Source organism: Elaeis guineensis, chromosome 10 (genome assembly GCF_000442705.2).
Source record: "Elaeis guineensis isolate ETL-2024a chromosome 10, EG11, whole genome shotgun sequence".
Taxonomy (NCBI): domain Eukaryota; kingdom Viridiplantae; phylum Streptophyta; class Magnoliopsida; order Arecales; family Arecaceae; genus Elaeis; species Elaeis guineensis.
Genome location: NC_026002.2, coordinates 24,332,216 through 24,352,215, shown reverse-complemented (window position 1 = coordinate 24,352,215; position 20,000 = coordinate 24,332,216). Strand labels below are relative to the sequence as shown.

Below are 20,000 nucleotides of genomic sequence, written 5' to 3'. Positions count from 1 at the left end.
AACCTCTGTTTAATCCTTTAAAAAGGCCCTGTGATGAACAGTGAAGCAAGTGATCGATTTTTCACGTCGTACGAAGCCCGTACGGAATCCAAGAGAAGGGAGAGGCGGAAGCACTGAGAGAGAAGGAGCAGAAGGCTCCTGGACAGCGGTTGCCAGGTACTTCAGGGGTTCAAGGGGTCTTCAAGAGAGAGATTGCTTTTGTAAGGGAAACTTCTAGTGAGAAAAAATTGGGTGTACAAGGGTTGAGGATGAGGTCTCTTCTTGTAAAATTTTCTTTTTCATAGTGAAGTTTGTATGCCCCATGGAGGCGAGCCCTTTTGTGGCTGATCCACGTATTTTGATTGTTTTTCTTTTATTTTATTTCTTCTTTCTTCCTGCTGCATCGCGTGGTACTGAAAAGATCTTGAGAGGTGGTGTCCTGACCAGACATCCACCCAATAGTAAATTCAACCAACAATTTCAACAGTGCTATGTCAGCCATCGAGATGCCGTAAAATCGTGGGTTAAACCTCATGATTTCACATGATATGGTGGAATAAAAAATACTTTCCAACTGACCATAAATTCAAAATATTTTATTAAAAAATATTATTTTTAAAAAAAACCTACAAACACTACTCTCTTTGCTGAATTAGTCATCGATCATTGATCAAACAAGCACTATTTTGTTAATTGAACCAGTGAGGGGTCGCTAATGAAGAAGTCACTGCTAACTTGACTGATTCAGTACCATGTTCCTTGATCGCCTCAATTCCAAGGACATCTAATCACCATGTGATTGATATTGATGGCATGCTAATCCTACAGTAAGTTAATCTTCAGAAAATTAAATTATCAAAGAGAAAATAAAACAAGTTAACAAGAAACAAACTGATCTACAATAATACTAAAGCAATCTATGATAAAGTAAATAACAATAAGCTAATGATAAACTGTAAGTGAAAAGATAAAAGATAAAAGGCCAAAAGGACTCACTAACTGAATTCCCCGTTCGCATTCTCCACTTGTCATGTATCAATTTGTAACTATAGATGATTTTCTTGTATCATGTATCAAATGTTAACCATCATTAATCATCGTGTTGCTCTGAGATTAAATACATTCCACACGGATCTTCACATATTTCTTTTATTTAAGTTCTGACACCCTCATCAGACTGAGAGTTCAAATTTATACATCCATTCATAAACACTACAATCTGCCCGTGGTTAACCCAATGAACATGTGTTACAGTATCCCCTAGTCTATATAGATAATAGATTAGATCGACTCTAACATTATTTGTAGCAACCTAAGACCTCACCTAAAAAGGCCAACCGGAGTGTATTGTTTGAGTTCCTTAATCTTGCATGAATATTCAAAATTTTTTCAGTAAATAACTGTTGTGGGACTAAATACACATCCGTATGGATCTTTACACATAATATGAAATATAGATGACAATGATTTTATAGTTTTGACCAATCTAATTACTTTTCCCTCTTCAATAACAAAGTCAGATTGACATGATTATGATCCAGATTAACATATAACTTGTAACTAACTCATTTACCTCTATGATTTAACTAGTTGCATTTAACAGATTGAGTTATCCACATAATTGGATGCCTATTGCAAATTAATGGGTTAAGTATGTCAATTTGGCAAGTTAAATAGGTCACCACAGATAAATTGATCCAACTTATGCATAACATAAGTCCGCTTATGCATGCTGCTATAGCTTGTTCAACAAATGGATTGGTTACAAATTGATAGTTTTCTCAAAGTAATTACGTTGCAATATGATCTAGGGTTCACTTGGATTGAGTTGGTTCAAGTTACAGAGTAACTTGGAACCAATCCAATCATAACCAGGTCCTAAATTTTTTTAACTATAACTGAGCCAATTAATATCCCAAACTAACCAAACATAACCCAACCAAGATTGGGTTTGTTTGGATCGGTTCTTGAATTACCCAAAAATTAAACAAGGAAATCAGCAAATAAGTTGTTGATTTTATTCATGAAAAAGAGTATTAAAAAAGAGGAATTATGAAAACACATGTAATATATTAAAATGTATATTAAAACAACAATATCCAAAATATCTATATTCATAATAGAGTACATTGCAAATTTCAGCCATGATAAACAAATATTTTATTCAAAAAAGCAATAGTTAATGAAAGTTATGAGTGAAGAATCTATCAAAATTAACCAAACATGATATAAGATATAATTATTCTATTACTATATATATATATATATATATATATATATATATGCATTGATTGAGTTGGGGTTACTAAACCCTCAAGCCAAATATGAATTGATTTGTTTAGGTTCCTGAAATTTGAAAATAAACTGATTTGATTCTATTTGGACCTAAATTAAACCAACCCAACAAGATTGGTCAATTTGGTTCTCAAGTTTGACCTAAAAAATTATGCATATCCTTACTAATCAACCCAACCCTAATTTATTGCCGCCTCTAAAGCTAAACTTAAGAATGATAAATAAATAAAGAGGTAAATTTGAAAAAGGTAGAGAAACCTCCCTCACTGAAAGAGTTGGGGTGGGGAGATCAATAGGAAGGTGGCAATTGACTCTGTTTCATTGGATACTTGACCCGACCCAACCCTACCCTAATATTGCAGCTATTCTAGATCCATTTAGAGTCAACGGTGGATACAAGTCTTGATTTTGAAGTCTAAAATGGATTCAGGATAGGTGCCAATAATGATAAAATCTATCTTGAATCCGACTCAAATATATATAACTCCACCAATCTTCTATTTATCTTTTCATCCTATGACTTGCTCAAAGAAAAACCTAGTCGCTCTACTCGCTCATCCCATGACTCCCATCATCCAATGATTCCCTCTTGTCAATCAAACCCTATTTGCAATGTTGCAACTAACTGACCAGACATTGGTTGATCTACCACTCCCTACCTATACCCAAATTTCTAACTGTTAACTCGATATTAATTTGATAGTTTATTTTTTGTTTTGTGTTATTTTGCCTTCTATATTATGATATTCTTGCTTCAATTCCCATGGAACTTCTTGATATGATTATGAATTCTTGCTTCAATTTCTATGGATTTGAGCTACTTCACTCAATTTTTAATTCTCTAAAGAGCAAATTTTTGGTTTGTTGTGTTTCTATTGTTATTGAGGATTTAATTTGTTATGTATATGCCAAACTCTTATTTTATTTAATATTATATGAAATCCTAATATTTTTTTTATATTCTTTTTCATTTGTTTGATTAGTATGTATTAAAAAAATGATTTTTGTAAGCATAGATTGGTAATTGGATATCCCTTGTGTTCTATGAAGAACCATGGATCCTCTAAAATATAAATTGCATGATGTTTCTATTATCCGAGCAGAAGGCCAACTTTAATTGGCCTAGAAAGAACTAGGTTAAATTTTAATTCTATTAAAAACTAGACTCTTTGGTGAAATAGATGAGATCCAAAACAATATTTATAACAATTACTGAGACAACACTTCATGCAGTTCAAATCCTCTGGTTATAAAAAATTATGACCTGAGCAATTGACAATTTTTGGCCATGTCACTCTTACCAACATCCAATTCAATGAACATGTTCGGTTTTAAATATACAAAAAAACCTCAATTAAATATCTTTTGACCTACCAAAATATGCCTTCTACTAAAGCTTTGAAAATTCTTATAAGTCTATCACATAAGATCATAATGGACCACAATGATGGTGTGAACAAATAGTGAGAAGTTGCTAACAATGCTAGTAAAGCCTCTTAATGGTTTTTTACCAAAACCAAAGCCTTTTATTAGCAATTCTAGAGGCCTGAGGTCAACTCTCACCTTTATGATTGAAAGGATTAAAAGTGTTTATCAGAGGACTATGTTGGTAGTCCATTGCCAACATGATTTTCTTTAACTAGAAAAATTACATGAGAATGAAAAGATTGTTATCATCTATATATATATAGGTTCCATCAACCAATTATTTGCACATTTTATTTTTCTCATGGTCTATCATGATTTAGATCGACTAAATGATTACTGGGGGTTCTTTTTAATGCCTTGATAAGAGAACTTAAAGTTTGATAGAGTGATAGAATAAGAAAAATGATAGAATAAGCCAATCAAATATATGAAGATTAAGAAAATAGAGTAAATACACTTACTACATCCAATCTGAGTTAATACATCTTTGCAAACACAAAAAATTGAAAATACCATATATAAAATGGTTGAAACACTAAGATATAATCTTTACAATAGGTCAGACCTTTGCTCTATAAAGGAATCCCTAGGCATTAGGGACTAAGAGTGTCCATTCAATGTGAATACCACTGTAGTCTTGCATAACATCGTAATATATCCTATATAAAGTCTTATTCCTTTGCTTGTAATCAAGAAAAATAGTTATTTTAAATAATAACTATCCTCATTAGGGCTGAAAGTGGATGGATAATATCCATCCAAATTTATTTTCATATCTGAATCTATCCAAATATGGATAGAAATTTGAGCATCCATTTACTATCCATATCTGTATCCATATCCATTGAAGAAAATTGGATATGAATATAGATAGATAACTACTCAATTTATATCTGAATATCTAATTTCATTTATAATTCTATTTAATTTTATATAGCACTCATAAATTTTTAAAGAAAGAATAACCATATTAACATGCTATTAACTTGATTTATCATGCACTTAGCAATATCTTTGATTTTATTGTCTAAAATTTAATTATCATATCTGTATTTATATCCATATATTCAATATCTAATTTATATTCATATCCATTTGAAATAAATATAGATATGAATTTTTGCATCTCATTAACATTAGTATCCGTCTTTATATTTGTCAAACAAAACAAATATAGATATGTATATACCAATATCCAATTTGATTTCAGCTCTAATACTCATTAGAGTTATTTTTTGTTCTGCTAACCCCCTTATTTATGGTTTGTGACAATCCCTTCATGATAACTTCTCAAAATAACTTTATTTGGGTAGTTAATGCTGACAATAGCTATCTAAATATGACTTCTTCTATAAATGACAAGTGACCAACCATAATCCCTCTATCATGCATAACTAATTCACCAAATCTTGGTAATGTAATATTCTTGGCACTTCATGATGAATAATAAACTTTTCAATGTAAATACTCATATTGGTAGCTAAAGAGATAACGATGTACTCAAGCAATTTTGAAGCCAAAACTTCATTATTTTTTATGCTCACCTTAAGTGGTCGAAAGTGAAGGCTGTAAGTTATATAAGGTAACTTTAAATTGTCCTTGATCCTTTAGCACCTTTTAAGACAACCAAGGCTAGATGGAATATTTTTCAATAAAGATATAAAATGGGCATTTTAGTACCATTTCTATGAAAGAAAATATATAGAAAATGATTATATGGTTTGATCTTCTCTTACTATTGGCCACTTACATTAAGCCAATGAAGCCCTTATAAAATGGTCGATCATATTTTAGATATAGTGAGGCAGTTGCACACTTCTGTATATGGGAGAAATTATAGGTATTTGACTCATTATTTTAATTAGTTATGCCTTTATTGTTAAATAAAAAATTTCCATCATATTGCAAGTATTTTGTGAAAACAAATTGTATGATGCCAAACACGTTTCTCATGGACAGAAATATTGAAAGAAACACCTCAAATAAAGAAATCTTGAAGCAATAATATTCAATAGCTATTATCCCATGTCTGTTATTTTTCTCCTAACAAGCTTAACAACATCGAAACAATCTCTTAATATCTCTGTTTTTCTCTTAAGCTAGCTTAACAACATTGAAAGAGTGGGGATTCCTTCTCAATTTTCATTAGAATGAGGATATGTTTGTGGGTACCTTTTTAATTTTCATTGGGATGAGAGGATTTGGAAAAGCATTACTTATGTAGTATCTAGATCTTGGAGGACAAAATTAAAAAGCTAAGGTATTCTATAGAAAGATAATAAATAAAACCATTGGTTAGTCCAAACTCGAGCACTCATTCAGTAGTAAATGTCTGTTGATCTATCAATCACCTGATCTTCACCCTTGATTTCTTTAGAATACAGCATGTTTATAGAGAGGCAAAATAGGTGATTGATTAGCTTGCAGGTGCTGATTTAAGGATCGATATACAAGCTGAAGCTTCTATTCCTCAAAATCTTTCTGCTCTTTTGAATTTTGATGCCTTCAAAGTTTTTTTTAATTATTAAATCTTTTTGTTTTATATTCTTCTATATCGTTTTCTTTATTCTTTCCCACTTTCCATTGTAACAAAAAAATATATATATATCTATTGATCTAGATAAAAGATAATAAAAATTATTGTTTGGAAATAGATAAAGCAGCAACAAAATTGAATGTTAGTTATCAATAATCTCTACTTTAAGACAATTATGCAATCAAAATTTGTGTTCTCACAACCAGAATCAAACATCATGTCATGACTATTGCAACATGTAATGTTTGGGAGATGCTTCAAAAAGAGAGGGATTTAAAGGGTTAATTATGTCGAATCATTCATTATGAACTTAATAATTTGATATAGTAACTGGCTTGGGAGATTCTCCTCCCTTGTGTTATTGTAATGTGTTTCGTTGGCTTAATTCAGATAAACAATGATGTGAGTTGTCAAGCTAATTAATGGAGCTACATGATACAACTTTGCTAATTGTGAGTTGTAAAACTATTAAAAAATAGTATCTTATTTAAGCTTCATTGATCTAAATAGCTTGAAACAGCTAATTTATGTCACTAAAGCAAACTTTCAAATGATGTTGTATGAAATTGTATTCTTATACAACTCTTATCAGTAGCTTGAATTAGTAATTACTATCAAAACATAAGTTTCTTTCTACAGAACATTGGAACTCTACATCCTCTAAATGCTAAAGATCTGGTTCCATCCACCTGCATGTAGTCACCTATCAATAGCTCCGTCCTCTTAATGCTAAATACAAGGTCCATTGACCCATAAACAGTTTGCTGTCGACGTTAGCTCAACAAAATATAATGAGAAAGCATTTGATCAAGATGAACAAATGAATCTGACATTCAGCAATAATGTAACATAATCAAGTGAAAGCATTCCATCTCTAATATTCTTGTGTCACTGTTTTATGTTTATTTTAGTTGCACAGAATGCATAAAATATTACAACTTTAATGTCGGTGTTTGTGACGCTACGTTACTATGGTAGTTGAGATCGGTGATTTCTAATTGAGCCTTGATTAAAACCCTTTTTCTCAATGGCCAACAGTGGTTTGCACAAGAGGAAGTAAACAGGTGGATTTCCGACAATCCCATCCAAAATATAATATTATCTGAAATTAATACATTTTGTATATATTCACTATATTAAAAACATAAGCAGATGCATTCCACCCAAATGCATCTCTCTCTCTCTCTCTTCTTTATTATTTTTTTTTTTTGATACAAGCGGCCGGTCAGATTGATCTAATCGAAGAGCAGTCAAAAAAATCAGAAAATAAAATATCCTTAAGACCCATGGGTAACTATCGTCCTAGTGCCATCTTTGATCTTTGGTGTGTTCGCAACAAAAGATACCATCCAATCCGCTGCACTGTTGGTCTCCCGATACACATGCTGGCGGACACTGCAGTGCACCCGCAGTGGCCCTCCAGATATCGCCGAAGAGAGGATGGGCGTCGTGGTGCATGAGTCCCTCCTAGATCCAGCTGATAACCGTTAAAAAATCCTCCTCAATGATGATCCTCTATGCCCACAGCTCCCGAATCACACAGATGACACTAGTCCACGCCGTACGAAGCTCCACACCAGGCACGGACGTCTCATAAAATGGTAAGTCCCCAACAGCCAGCATCTTCAAGTCCAGATCTCGAATAACAAACTCCGAACTACCTCTGTCATCCCTAACACTGCCATCAAAATTGATCTTAACAAATCCAGAAGGTGAGGGCATTATGATCATGAAAGATAACAGTTGAATATTTATTTGAGAATGCAACTTTCATATAGTCACCTAAAGCTCTAGGCCATTGAGCATGTTTCAACTTTTTTCAATTGTATTATTTACTTGTTTTGAAAAGAGAAAAATCCGCAAAAAGTTTGCAATCCATGTTAAAATTACATTGACCTATACGATTGACTAAGAAATCAACTGTGCACTACCATGTTCAACTCAACACATCAAGAGGAGCTACCAGACTGATTGCAAGTTTTGCATAGAGATACAAATTGCATCCTTCTTAGTTACCAACTAAATTACATAATGTATTTTCTGAGGGTAATTATGAAGCAACTCCTATCAAAAATTTGTTTCGGAAAACTAATGCAATCCAATACAATATATTACATGTGGCATGAACTAATAACTGGTGTTGAAATGTGCACAATTTTCTTGTTGCAGAATTCGAACCCGGTAGTCCTATCCTCTCAAATATCGAATAAGTTTGTACTTTCACCTATACATCCACTAAGCTTGCAAGTTCTATATCATGATGATGAAAAAGAGTAAATTGCATCAGCTATTCCTTAACCCGTTTTTTTTTTCCGCTTTCACAAGCATTGCCTATAGCAATATGATTGACCACAGTTCTACATGTTGATCAATATTTTTTCGGTAAGGTACATGATTATAAATATAATTGAGGCATCCATTTAACCTGATTTCTTGCTCTTTTCTTTAAACAAAAGAAATAGAAATACACTGGTTAAATTGAAAAAAAGTGTGTATTTGCTCCACTAGTAGATCACAGCACTTATGCCTCTTGCTTATGAACCCAGGAATGTATTGGATGCACCATATTCTCCTACTTTTATAACCTTAAGATAGATCTAAGTAGATAAAAGCCTAGATCCACATGCTCTTTAGAGTTGGTATGGGTAGTACATGTGCCCTTTCCAAGGAAGATCGAACCATGTGAGCTCACCAGCTGAAGAGAAGGCATTATTTCTATCATACTTTGCTAGTACTAATAAAGCTGGATTAGTTTGGCATACATATCAAGCTTTATTTGCACTTCGACGTGTTTCATATTGTATGGAACCTACATGATTGTTTATCCAAAATTATTGGATCTAACTGGACTGTTCGATCGATCCACAGTTACCAAGATCCAGCCTTAATTGGCTTTCAATCTTGATTTTTAGATCAAAATGAATCCATGCAATTTGATTTGGTCCGAATTTGGACTTTGCTTGAGCTAAATCTAAATTGCAGGTAAAATAGACTGGACTGCTGAATATTAAACCCAGTTGACCTTTATGCATTCTATTGGAACAGGGTTTTAACAATTCCTGATGTAATTTAGAACTAAATAAAACTATATTATAGAAAAATTATAAATGACTTATAGAATAATAAAAAATAAAAATGATCAAATCCAGAAGTATGCGAGGCACTGTCTTAAGGTATATTTCTATTTTTCATGCAGGAAACTCGGAAACACCACCCCAAGATATGATCAGTATTTTTCGCCTGCGAGTATGATCGTGGAAGAGATTGATGAAAGCTCTTTGAGCACCCAAGAAGATGAAAAGAAAAAAAAATATTATAATTGAAGAGAGAAAATCATTGGAGAAGGAAAATTAGAAGGCTCTTGGATAGTTTATTGGATTAGATCCCAAGAGAATCTTTTTATAGCCGACCAATATAATCGTTTATAACTGTTGGGGCTTTTATTAACCTATCAAGATCTTTAATAAGAAGTTCAACGATTAAAAAATAGAAATGAGATTTAATATACATGACCGTTGGTAATTAGGTGCCCAACAGTCAGAAATTAAAATCATGATAACGAAGAGATTAAAATATTTAAATAATAAAATTAAAAAAATAAGATTAAAATGCTTGAAGAAGAATTTTCGGAAAAATTTAAGTTTTCCTTTTGGGTTCTCTCCAACACATTCATCCACGCCAGACTCATGCAAAACCCAGTTAATGAACCAGGTTCAATTATGCTAATGCCGCATTTAAACGGGTCTGGTCCGGTTCAAAACTAAGCTCAATCCTGTGCATTAGCCATGTCCTGTATGAAATTATTGGATGTTGTTTGCATCCTTGGAAACTCTTCACATGGAAAGAATGAGATCAAGGTAAGAGAAACAGAGACATAATTGAGATCGGAATCACGAAGTGGATTGTGTCTATTAATAGCAAGCTTTCCCCAACACATTCTTTCCATATCATTGGAATTCTGTCTATTCCTTCCCCACAGTAATAACTTAGAGCTGGGTATGACAAATATGGTATTGTTAGTTCCTTTAATTTTTGTAGTTTACCACTCAAGATTATTTCTTGTTCCATTTCCTTAGTGAAGTTTGATTTGAAGATTTCCTCCTCTTTCTTGTTTTTTACTTTTGATGTGTAGGCAAAATTAAGTCTAAATTACAATCTTTTTTTGGGATGGTCCATGAAATATGAATTTTCTTTAGTGGATAAAATAAGGGCTGTGATATTGAGGTTTTCTGTGGGTAGAAAACATTCTGAAACTCTTTTCCCAACCAAGTGCTGGGTACTGTGAGACCAGAAAAGGTCATCACCATGGAATCTTTAGGATTTCTTTGATATCTCTAGTGAAGCCTGGGAAGCAGCATAATTGTGCTTTAGTTCAAGAACATCCTTCTTTTTCTTTTTTTTTTTGGATATACCAAGAAATCTTGTTCATAAAATATTTTGAGTGCCAATGGTGTCTTGGATGGTTTGATAAGGTTGCAGCATGATTGATCCTTTTTTTAGCTCCAGCATAAAACCAAATCTAAAAGTTACAACCTCTGATGCATGGTTTTGATCTAGATGGATTTCAAGAATTTCAAGTCATTAAACAATTAGTTGAAATAAACATACAATGAACAAAGTATGACAGTTTCTGAACCTAGAAGTTTAGATGCCAACAAGTCCTACAAATGGTAAAATTGGGTATTTAAGCCGGTCCCAAATAATTGCAATGAGGCTTTGTGGTCATCATCATGGTTAGATCAGGGTTAAATACAAAAGCTAACTTTGTGAAATTTGAGATTAAGCATGTGAAGTATGTAAATTTAAATCTGAGAATTGGCATGTGAAGTATGTAAATTTATTATGGTCTACCATTCCTTGGCAGGTAAGAATGGAAACAAGAATGGCATGGTGCTTTGTGATCCTATTCATTTCATTGATAAATGTGGATGCAAGGCATAAGGTTGAGTCCATGTCAGTGAACGAAGGTAAGGTTCTCCTCCCTATGTCACCCTACACTGTCCGAGACTCTCCGTTCAAACTTGACAAACCAATGTGAATTGTGTAGTTATACACACTGGTACTTGCTGCATTCTAAAGGAGAGTAACTTCCCAAAATCTTTAGTGGAAATTAGCCTAATTAACTGTGGTTAATTTGATATTGAGGACCTCCAAGTTATCTTATACAATATCTTTGAAGAGCAAATTAACATAAAATGAACAATGCTTCCCATCAATTGATGTTGGAAGAAAATTACATAATCATCTACGAATGCAAATCTTTTGCCTTGTCGAGTCACATTTTAAGATTCCCTAATGTTCTAATATCTTCCTGTTTATGCTTCACTGCTTAAATATGATGGCTAACAGACTTATTTGTGTATCATGCTTAGAAACTTTAGGAAAAGCTGCGAAAATCTCAAGCACTATGAAATTGCTTGAAGAAATTGGCATACTTTCGAGTGAAGTATGTCACATTCTGCCTGCTGATTTAGAAGCTAAGGTACAACCTTCTGCTCATATGCTTGATATATATGTTTGCGAGGAGCTGTCCAATGTGGTTTCTTATTCTATAAACTTTTGTGCTTGTATCTTTGCAGTGTCTAGAGACATCAAGGACTTATCTTCATCAAACTAACTTGCTGTTCCAAGGACCATCCCATGAAGAAAGCCACTGCAACAACACAGAGTTATGCACTGATGAAGACAAGTCTCTAATTGGAATTGATATTTTTATGGAGGAAAAGATCCTTGTGAAGGTAAAATTCAAATTAAAAAGTCAAATTTCTACATATCCCATCATGCATCATTTAATGATCTAAAGTTTACTTGTCGCTAAAAATTGCATTGCTTGCGTTTCTTTTGATTTTTAAGAATAATGGTGTAAGGACCACCATCTCAAGCCAAACTTGAGACCTCTAGCTTCCTCACACAAGCATTGTGGAGGGTAGTACCAACCAACTTACACAAGTTCACTGGGCAATGTTATCCATGATTAGTTTCGATGTCATGAACATAATTTTATGCTTTTTCTATTACTGTGTGACTCATGAAAAGACTGAAACAAATGAACAGTTAAATCAAATGAAATATTAAAACAAAAATGTGATTTCGCATCCACCTACTTTATACTAAGAGAAATAACTCATTTATGGGCTTATAAACTTTACAATCAATAATAATAAATTTTGTTCAGTTCTGTATATAGATAATGCAATAGTTGTATTATTTGTATAAAAAGTACAATGTTGACATGCATCCAAATTTATATTATATTAAAAAATTAATGAGAATTTCAAATTTAAAATTTTCTCTAAAAGATTCTGTCTGTCAACTTTTCTTCTCAAAATGGCCTTAGAATTTTTCTTTTTTCCAAAATTACCTGTCTCTCTCCAATTAAATTTTAACAATGCGGGAAATCCAGCTAATATATACAAAGAAATGTCCAGTTTAATTGCTAGGATAGCATGTTACCGCTATTTTTCATTTTTATATTGGTCACTTATCCAGTCATTTATCTAACCAAAGAAATCAATTTTAATATGCACGATCATTTAGCACTGTTAGGTTAACAAGATTCTCTTATTATGCACGGTAAGATGCACGTTTCTTTCACGAAGAAAGCATGACATTTTTTTTGCTTTCCTTTAAAGGATAAAATATCATTTTAACAAAATATGGTATTATGTTTTTTGTGATCATCCAGATTGTTCATATCCGACAAGTATGAGAACATTTTAGAGAGTCCAAAAATAAAATGTCACAAAATTGTAGAGGAGTACAATTTGAGTTAAACCATTGATATTATGTTCTCTCTTGTAGTTCTCGCTTTGATAAATCTAGTTTGCAAATATATTTTGGTGAAAATAATTATTATATAGGTAAAAATTTTAGAATGTTTATGAATTACTCATACACTATATATTTAGAAAGGAGCAAGTGTAATAGAATCATATTTTATTTGATGCTCACCATACCTGCCTTTTTTATTTGTTATTAGATGCTCGATGAGAGAGGATGTGTTGCATGCCGTAGGTTTGCCAAGGAGCTGATGACAAAGTTAAAACAACCTAAAGCAAAGGTAACTCATAAGTTGGCTGATCAGATGTATATTTTATCATTTAAATTATTCTTCTCATTTCACCTTAGCTAGAGAATAATTATTTTTCAGACGAAGATGATGGAGGTTCTTATTGAGTATTGTGAGGAAGTGGAGGAAGATGAACAATTAGTAAGTGCTAACCTCTCTGTCAACACGAAATTATTTCATAATGAAGGCTAGATCATCTGTAAATTATGTAGAATAGCATAACATGTTGAGTAATATTATTATGAAAATCTTTCAATTTTGTTTGCAGTGCAAGGAAATAGTTTATAAATATGCTCCTCGAGTTCTATCTAAACTTGAGAAGACGAAGCCCTCAGACTTGTGCCGAAGGATGAGCATGTGTGTTGAAGAGATAAACATGTGAAGCCTATATGACATCAAATTGAAATATCATTTTAGCTATCCTTTTGCCTTCATTCAAAATAATCAGCAAGGAGATATATAGTAGTTCTTGGAACTTTTGAATAACATGTGTCATTGTTACACATTAATTATCTTTGCTTACTTGTGTAATGGCAAATACTATATTGTTTGCAAAGATATTATATATGTTTCACTCATTTATAAGTTTCATCATATCATTTGTTTGAATGTATCTTTTATCTTTCTTTAAGGTTAGTTAAATTTGTGAAGAAAAATTTATTTCAATATCAAGGTATTCTTGTTCCAAATTGTTCTAGACTATGGACATGTAAAATCCGATGGCTTACAAGAGCAAAGCATGAAGGTTTTTGTTTAGACACTAGTGCCAATTACCATCTACTTCAAGCAAGCTTTCAACACCATTTTGGCTGCTCCACCACTTTATCTCAAAAAAAAAAAGGAAAAAACACAGGTTGGCTGCAATGGCTTTGGCTATTTAGCGAGAACATAATGCATGAGTCTTTTGGGATAAGGAATCATCTGCTTTGGTGGTTCCCACAATGCTCACTTCTGTGCCTTCTTCTTGGGCAGGCATGGCCCCAACGAAGAAGTGAGCTAGATTGCATATTTCTAGATCTCTCTACTAGCCAGTGCACTAGGATTCTGACCATCCCTTATCTAAAGCATAGAGTTCAGGAGCTTGTGCTTGCTATCTATTTTGTGGGCATTTATTTTATGTATGTGTTTTTCTTTTTTGGAGAGGTTCATTAGAATGCTTTTGTTCCTCCCTTCTCCCTAGGTCTCTTGGGCTTTTCTGTTCGGTGGGGGAGACTATGGTTGGTCCTGTCTTGTATATGTTCGTGGCATTCCTTGGGGGCTTTCCCGTTCCCAAGCTTTGAGTGACTTTTATTGTGCATTTAACAAGCTTGATTTAGTTTTCTTATTGGAATAACGTGTGGATGATAAATATGTAATTTATTCTTAGATAAAATATTATTATTAAAATATATAGATTAGACTACCGAAAGGAATACCCAAAATATCCAGCAAATTAATACTCTTTTTGGTTGGGGTCATGAGAGAGAGAGGATCGATGGATTGAAAGGATAGATGGCATTTATCCACCATTTGGTTCAAAATATTTTAGGAAGGATAGATGAAAAAGAGAGATTATCTACTTATCCCAACTCATCAATCTGCATCCTTCCAAATTGGAAGGATATAATAAAAGATAGATGGAGCATATGAGGAGTGAGTTTTTATATTAAAAATGTTACCTCTTATTAATTTTTTGATAAAATTATAATATTTTTTTATTTTTTGATTCATTTTATTTATGTATTTTTATTTATCTATACAATTAATCCTATACTATTAAATTTTATTATTAATTAACTATTCAAATTAAATTATAAAGTAATTAGTTATTTATATAATTGATATTTAAATAAATTAGTTCATATATAAATTTTTTATAAAATTATTTAGCTCTATTGTTTTGGTATAAATATGTGTTATAAATTGATAATAATAATATTTTTTATTAAATGATAGTTTAATAAAAAATCATATAAATATTATCAATCTTCTTTTTTATTCCTCTTCTACCAAACAAAAGGAGGGAATCATTCACATCCATCCTTTCATATTTTACTGAATATATAAGAGGATGGATGGAAGATTCATCCATCTCTTCTACCAAATAAATACCTTTTTTTTTTTCTATTTTCTAATATCTCTATTCCCCTTAATAAGCTACGAAAGTTCCCTAATGCTACTACAGACCCTTACTACACAAAAACACTCATTATCTAATAATTCTAGCTTTAGAACAGTTCGTTGTTATTTCTATCTAGTCTTCGGCCTAATTAGCCACCACATTTCACCCAATAGTTGCACTAATTGGACTAGGGGAAGCTACAAGCATAACCTAACATGACATGATTTTATTGTAAGTCATTATTTAGTCCACCAGATCATTCAGTTTGGGCCAACTACTCAAGCAAGATCCTAATGTAGCATGATTTTACTGCAAGTCATTATTTATCCCACCAAGTCATTTAGTTTGGGCCAACTCGAGCAAGATCCAAACCGGACTCAATCAATTCTAATATATGCTGTATTGGATCTATGTTTGATTAATTTAGATTTCCTTAAAAGAAGTGCAGTACTCATCCAATAATAATGATAATGTGGTTTCCACTCCCAATGTTGTTAATAAAAAAATGATTCAACCTTAGTTGAACCTTCAACCTATGAATAATAAGCTTAATTGACAAATGCAAGGGAGAGAATGATAGAGACTTTAAGAATTGTTTCATTATGGAATTTTTAATGAAGTCAGATTAGACTCAGCTGAGTCAAGTCGTCCAATATTGAACCTACTAATATAATGGCCTGGTCGAGTCTAGGTCAAGTAGGAAAATGTATGACCAAACTTGACTCATTTTTATTCAGACAAGACATCTTTTTGGCCCAGATCCAATGCATAAGCCTTAAAGTTTTGTTAATTAAACCTAGACCAGGCTAGGTCACAGGTCGAGCTAACCGTTTGTGGGGAGCCATTCACACTTCCTAACTTGTAGCTTCCTAATCTAGCATCACTATCTTACCACTTCACAACGTCAGACCCTCTTCCCTTAGTTATAATATTCTATGCACATTCCAAGACACTTGTAATGCTAACAATAGATAACCTCACCCATCTTTAGAAGCCCCCGCATTCTCATATGCCGTCAACTTTTGTAGCCGCATACGCTACCCGTAAAAGCATCACCATGCGTGCTTACATACGCTCTTCCAAGAAAATTTAGAAGCATCCCCACGTGCATTGTGATTAAGCGTGGCAATGCTTAACCTATTTAATTTGATTGAACCAATCATATGTCAAAACATGTTACCTATTTAACAAAGTGATCAGATTTGGATCTAGATTTTGATATGTTTAATAAACAGGTCGTATTGGATTAATAAACTTTTTACCTAACCTATATGCAACATGACCTATATTTGGTCTGACCTAGCTCGATTGCTGCCCCTACTTGTGATAGCCAAGATTTCCTTTCCATCTTCTAAAGTCGCATGTCCTAAATGCACATTCTTATCTTTCCCCCACCGTAATCTAAAACTCTACCTCAAGGTTTATCGCTCACTAATGATGTCCTTGGCCCCATGCATGTATTGTACAAACCTTGTTGCAATTCTGTACTTGTCTACACTAACATGAACTTCTTGATGGTTGATGTTGGTGATGATTGTGGATTCTGGATTATAAATTGACCAAAGTGGATAAATTATGTTCCACCGTGCCCATAATCATGGATTGGGAATCATAAGCATTGTATTTTATGTGCCTCTAAAAAGTGGAGGAAAATTATGATTCTCATATTACTTGGTTTTTAGATGATTATTTAGTTTTCATGACCTTATGCCTTTAACTTCTTAAATTAAATTCATCTAAAACTGAATAAGCATCAAAGGACATTTTTAGATATTACTTCTAAAGAATAGTTTCCTCGATCTGAAGTCGCAAGATCTAATGTACACCTAGAGGATCATTAATCATGATCCTACTATAACTAGTTTTGATTTAAAGAGATAGAAATAAAAAGTCATTTTGGAAATTTTGGTTATCTAAGCCTAATTATCAAGATATTAAAAATTGAAACTAGTCTTTTTAAAAAATTACTTGTTTGAACCATCATAGCACGGATTGCTTGATGCAGAAGGTTAGAATCTTCTATGGTCTACAAAAGAAAATGCATGAATGAATGATGAAGCAAATTATGATAAGAACTTAGGTAAGTCAAGCAAGATATTTCTAGATAATAAAATCCAAACTTGTTGAAATTTAAAATGTAAAGCAAATAATTACTTAATAAAAACAAAAAAGAATCTATATATTTTTTTGATTATTTGAAAAGTTGTATTACTACACATTTATTTTATTTTGGCAAGGGAAATAGATGGAGGAGCATCATGATTTTGATGCTCATATCTTAACATCAAAGTAATTTTCAAAAGTAACAATCAAAGTGTTATTAAAATTTCAAATAAAATATATTAAAATGATAATTATTTCATCATCTTTGGATAAGGTTCTAAAATCTAATAGTTCTACTTGCTAAGTCAAAAAAATTATGCTTATTAAGATTTTTCATCTTTTAACAATAGCAAAATGTAAAAAGACTATAATCATGCTTCAATATCTTTCATTTAAAAAAATAGTATGTTTTGAAAAGCGACTTTACTACCACATCATCGCATCAAGTGCCAAAGAGTCTAACTTGATTTTGTAATAAGACCTGTTATAACTTAAAGTGAGGCAATATATACTTATATAAAAGCTGCATTTCCATGTGATGCCATAGAAGAGCACAAAATATGGTCAAATACATAGAAGAGGGAAAAAAAAGAAAAAAAAAAGGATGAAACAAGAGAGAGGAAGAAGAGAATGAGGGAGAGGAATAAGAGGAGGGAGAGAGAGAGAGGAAGAATTATTTTTTTGATGCTCATCTTGAGAACTGAATCCTCAACAACCTACTAACATATTCTTTGGTGTTAAATTTTTCAGTATATTTTTTTCTCTTGTATTAATATTCTTGAGAGTTTTTTTTTCTGACTATTTTCTCATGAAGAATCCTTATAAGTAGATCACTTGCTCTTCCAATGGGTGTAGCCCAAATTTTGGATGAACTATGTTTAGCTTTATTATATATGTCTAGTTTATTATCTAGGATATTTTATCATTTTACTTAGTTGCTTTAGGGTTGCAATAAAAGAAAGATAAAAATCACAAAAGATATAGATCAGATAAAATAAGTTATCAAGTGATATATTTAGTTTGTTTTACTCAGTTAAAGAAAATCAGAACTAACATTATTAATAGATAATTTATTATTGTTCAAGAATAGGCCAAAGTAAGATAATATCATATTAATTCATCGGACCACATGTCTAATCTCTAAAACCTTCTGTGAAATATATAACATAATTAAGGGCCTGTTTGGAGATTTTCTAAAATCATGATTTATTCTTTTGCTAAATTTGTTTATTAAGATTTGTAAGTTAATATTTTAAGGAATTTTGAATAATTCAATAAATTAGGTGAGAAAATAAAAAAGGAATGGATGAAGAAATCATGTATTTGGAAATATAACTCAAAGTAGAAATTTTGTTTTCATAATTTAGAAGTTATACAAAATTTTATTGCACAACTAAATATCCAGAAGATACATAGTTATCTTCCAAACTTCATCTAAATTTTATATAAATTATATCAAAGTTATCATCTTATTATTAATGCTCATACAATAAATTAACTATCAAGAATAAGATAATCATAGAATAAAAATAATAATAATAGGAAATGGTTAAAATATATATAGGATGTAAAAGGAGAACTTTATTCCACTAGAACTGTTTTTTTTGAGAAAGACAAGGACTCATTCCTTCCCTTCTTATATGAATTAACCCACCATATTATTGAATAATAGTCAATAACTAATATATAAAATCTAAAACTCTACTGTAAAAAAGCAAAATAGTTTCCCTCCTAAAATGATGCAAAAGAGGTGATGGGTTCGAAATGACAAAAATAGAAAGGAAGAAGTGATGAGGTAAAAAGAAATTGGGTAGGTTAGAAATTAGAGCAGGTGGGGTTGATCAACAAGAACAAAAGATCAATAAAGGGAGAGGAAATAACAAATATTATAATAAAAAAGATGGTGAGCCTTCCTATTAAATAGCATAATGGAGCTTCTGATTAATCCTGTGGAAGAGGGTAGATCTGAAAGAAAAGAAGGAAGAAAGTGTATCAAGAAAGTATCTATATGATAGAGAGGATGGGAAGGTTTAAATCATTAAGATACCTAAGATCTTTAATAAATAATGACTAATGAGCTATCCACTAATTAGAGAAAAGGGATTTGTTTATTCTTTGCACTAATTTTTTTATATTTTACATAGAAATTATGGATCACCCTCACATTTGATCCAAAATAGTGTTTAAAACTAAAATTTAGGGTTATGGCTTTATTTTCTTGTATTCACATTTCTTCCATCTCCTCTAATATCTTCCTCTTTCTTCTATCCCTTTATTTTTAGGTCTCCATTAATCATCGTTCTCGTTCTATAAAGATAGTTTATGAATATAATATTCACATATCTAAAATCCAAAATTTTCATAGTCAAAATTGACTATCAAGCTTCAAGTTCCAAGGTGATAACAAGTATATTGCCAAACTAATAACAACTTGATATCTCTTAAGAAATTTTGCAATCTGGATGGAAATTGTTAAATATCCAAAATAG

General features: G+C 32.0%; 1 protein-coding gene across 4 annotated transcripts; it reads left to right on the top strand.

Moving 5' to 3' along the window:
- The first annotated feature begins 10,194 nt into the window (after nucleotides 1-10,194).
- LOC105059876 (uncharacterized) lies at nucleotides 10,195-13,952 on the top strand. 4 transcript variants are annotated; one of them, XM_010943366.2, is made up of 7 exons: nucleotides 10,195-10,248; nucleotides 11,103-11,205; nucleotides 11,620-11,720; nucleotides 11,818-11,976; nucleotides 13,218-13,298; nucleotides 13,389-13,448; nucleotides 13,576-13,952. In XM_010943366.2, exons 1-7 carry the CDS (start codon nucleotides 10,237-10,239, stop codon nucleotides 13,687-13,689), a joined length of 630 nt encoding a protein of 209 aa, XP_010941668.1. In that variant the 5' UTR covers nucleotides 10,195-10,236; the 3' UTR covers nucleotides 13,690-13,952. The 4 variants fall into 4 exon arrangements, with proteins under 4 accessions (XP_010941668.1, XP_010941667.1, XP_010941670.1 ...); XM_010943365.2 differs by having other exon boundaries at nucleotides 11,611-11,720; nucleotides 13,576-13,949; XM_010943368.3 differs by having other exon boundaries at nucleotides 10,196-10,234; nucleotides 13,576-13,951.
- Nucleotides 13,953-20,000: the final 6,048 nt, after the last annotated feature.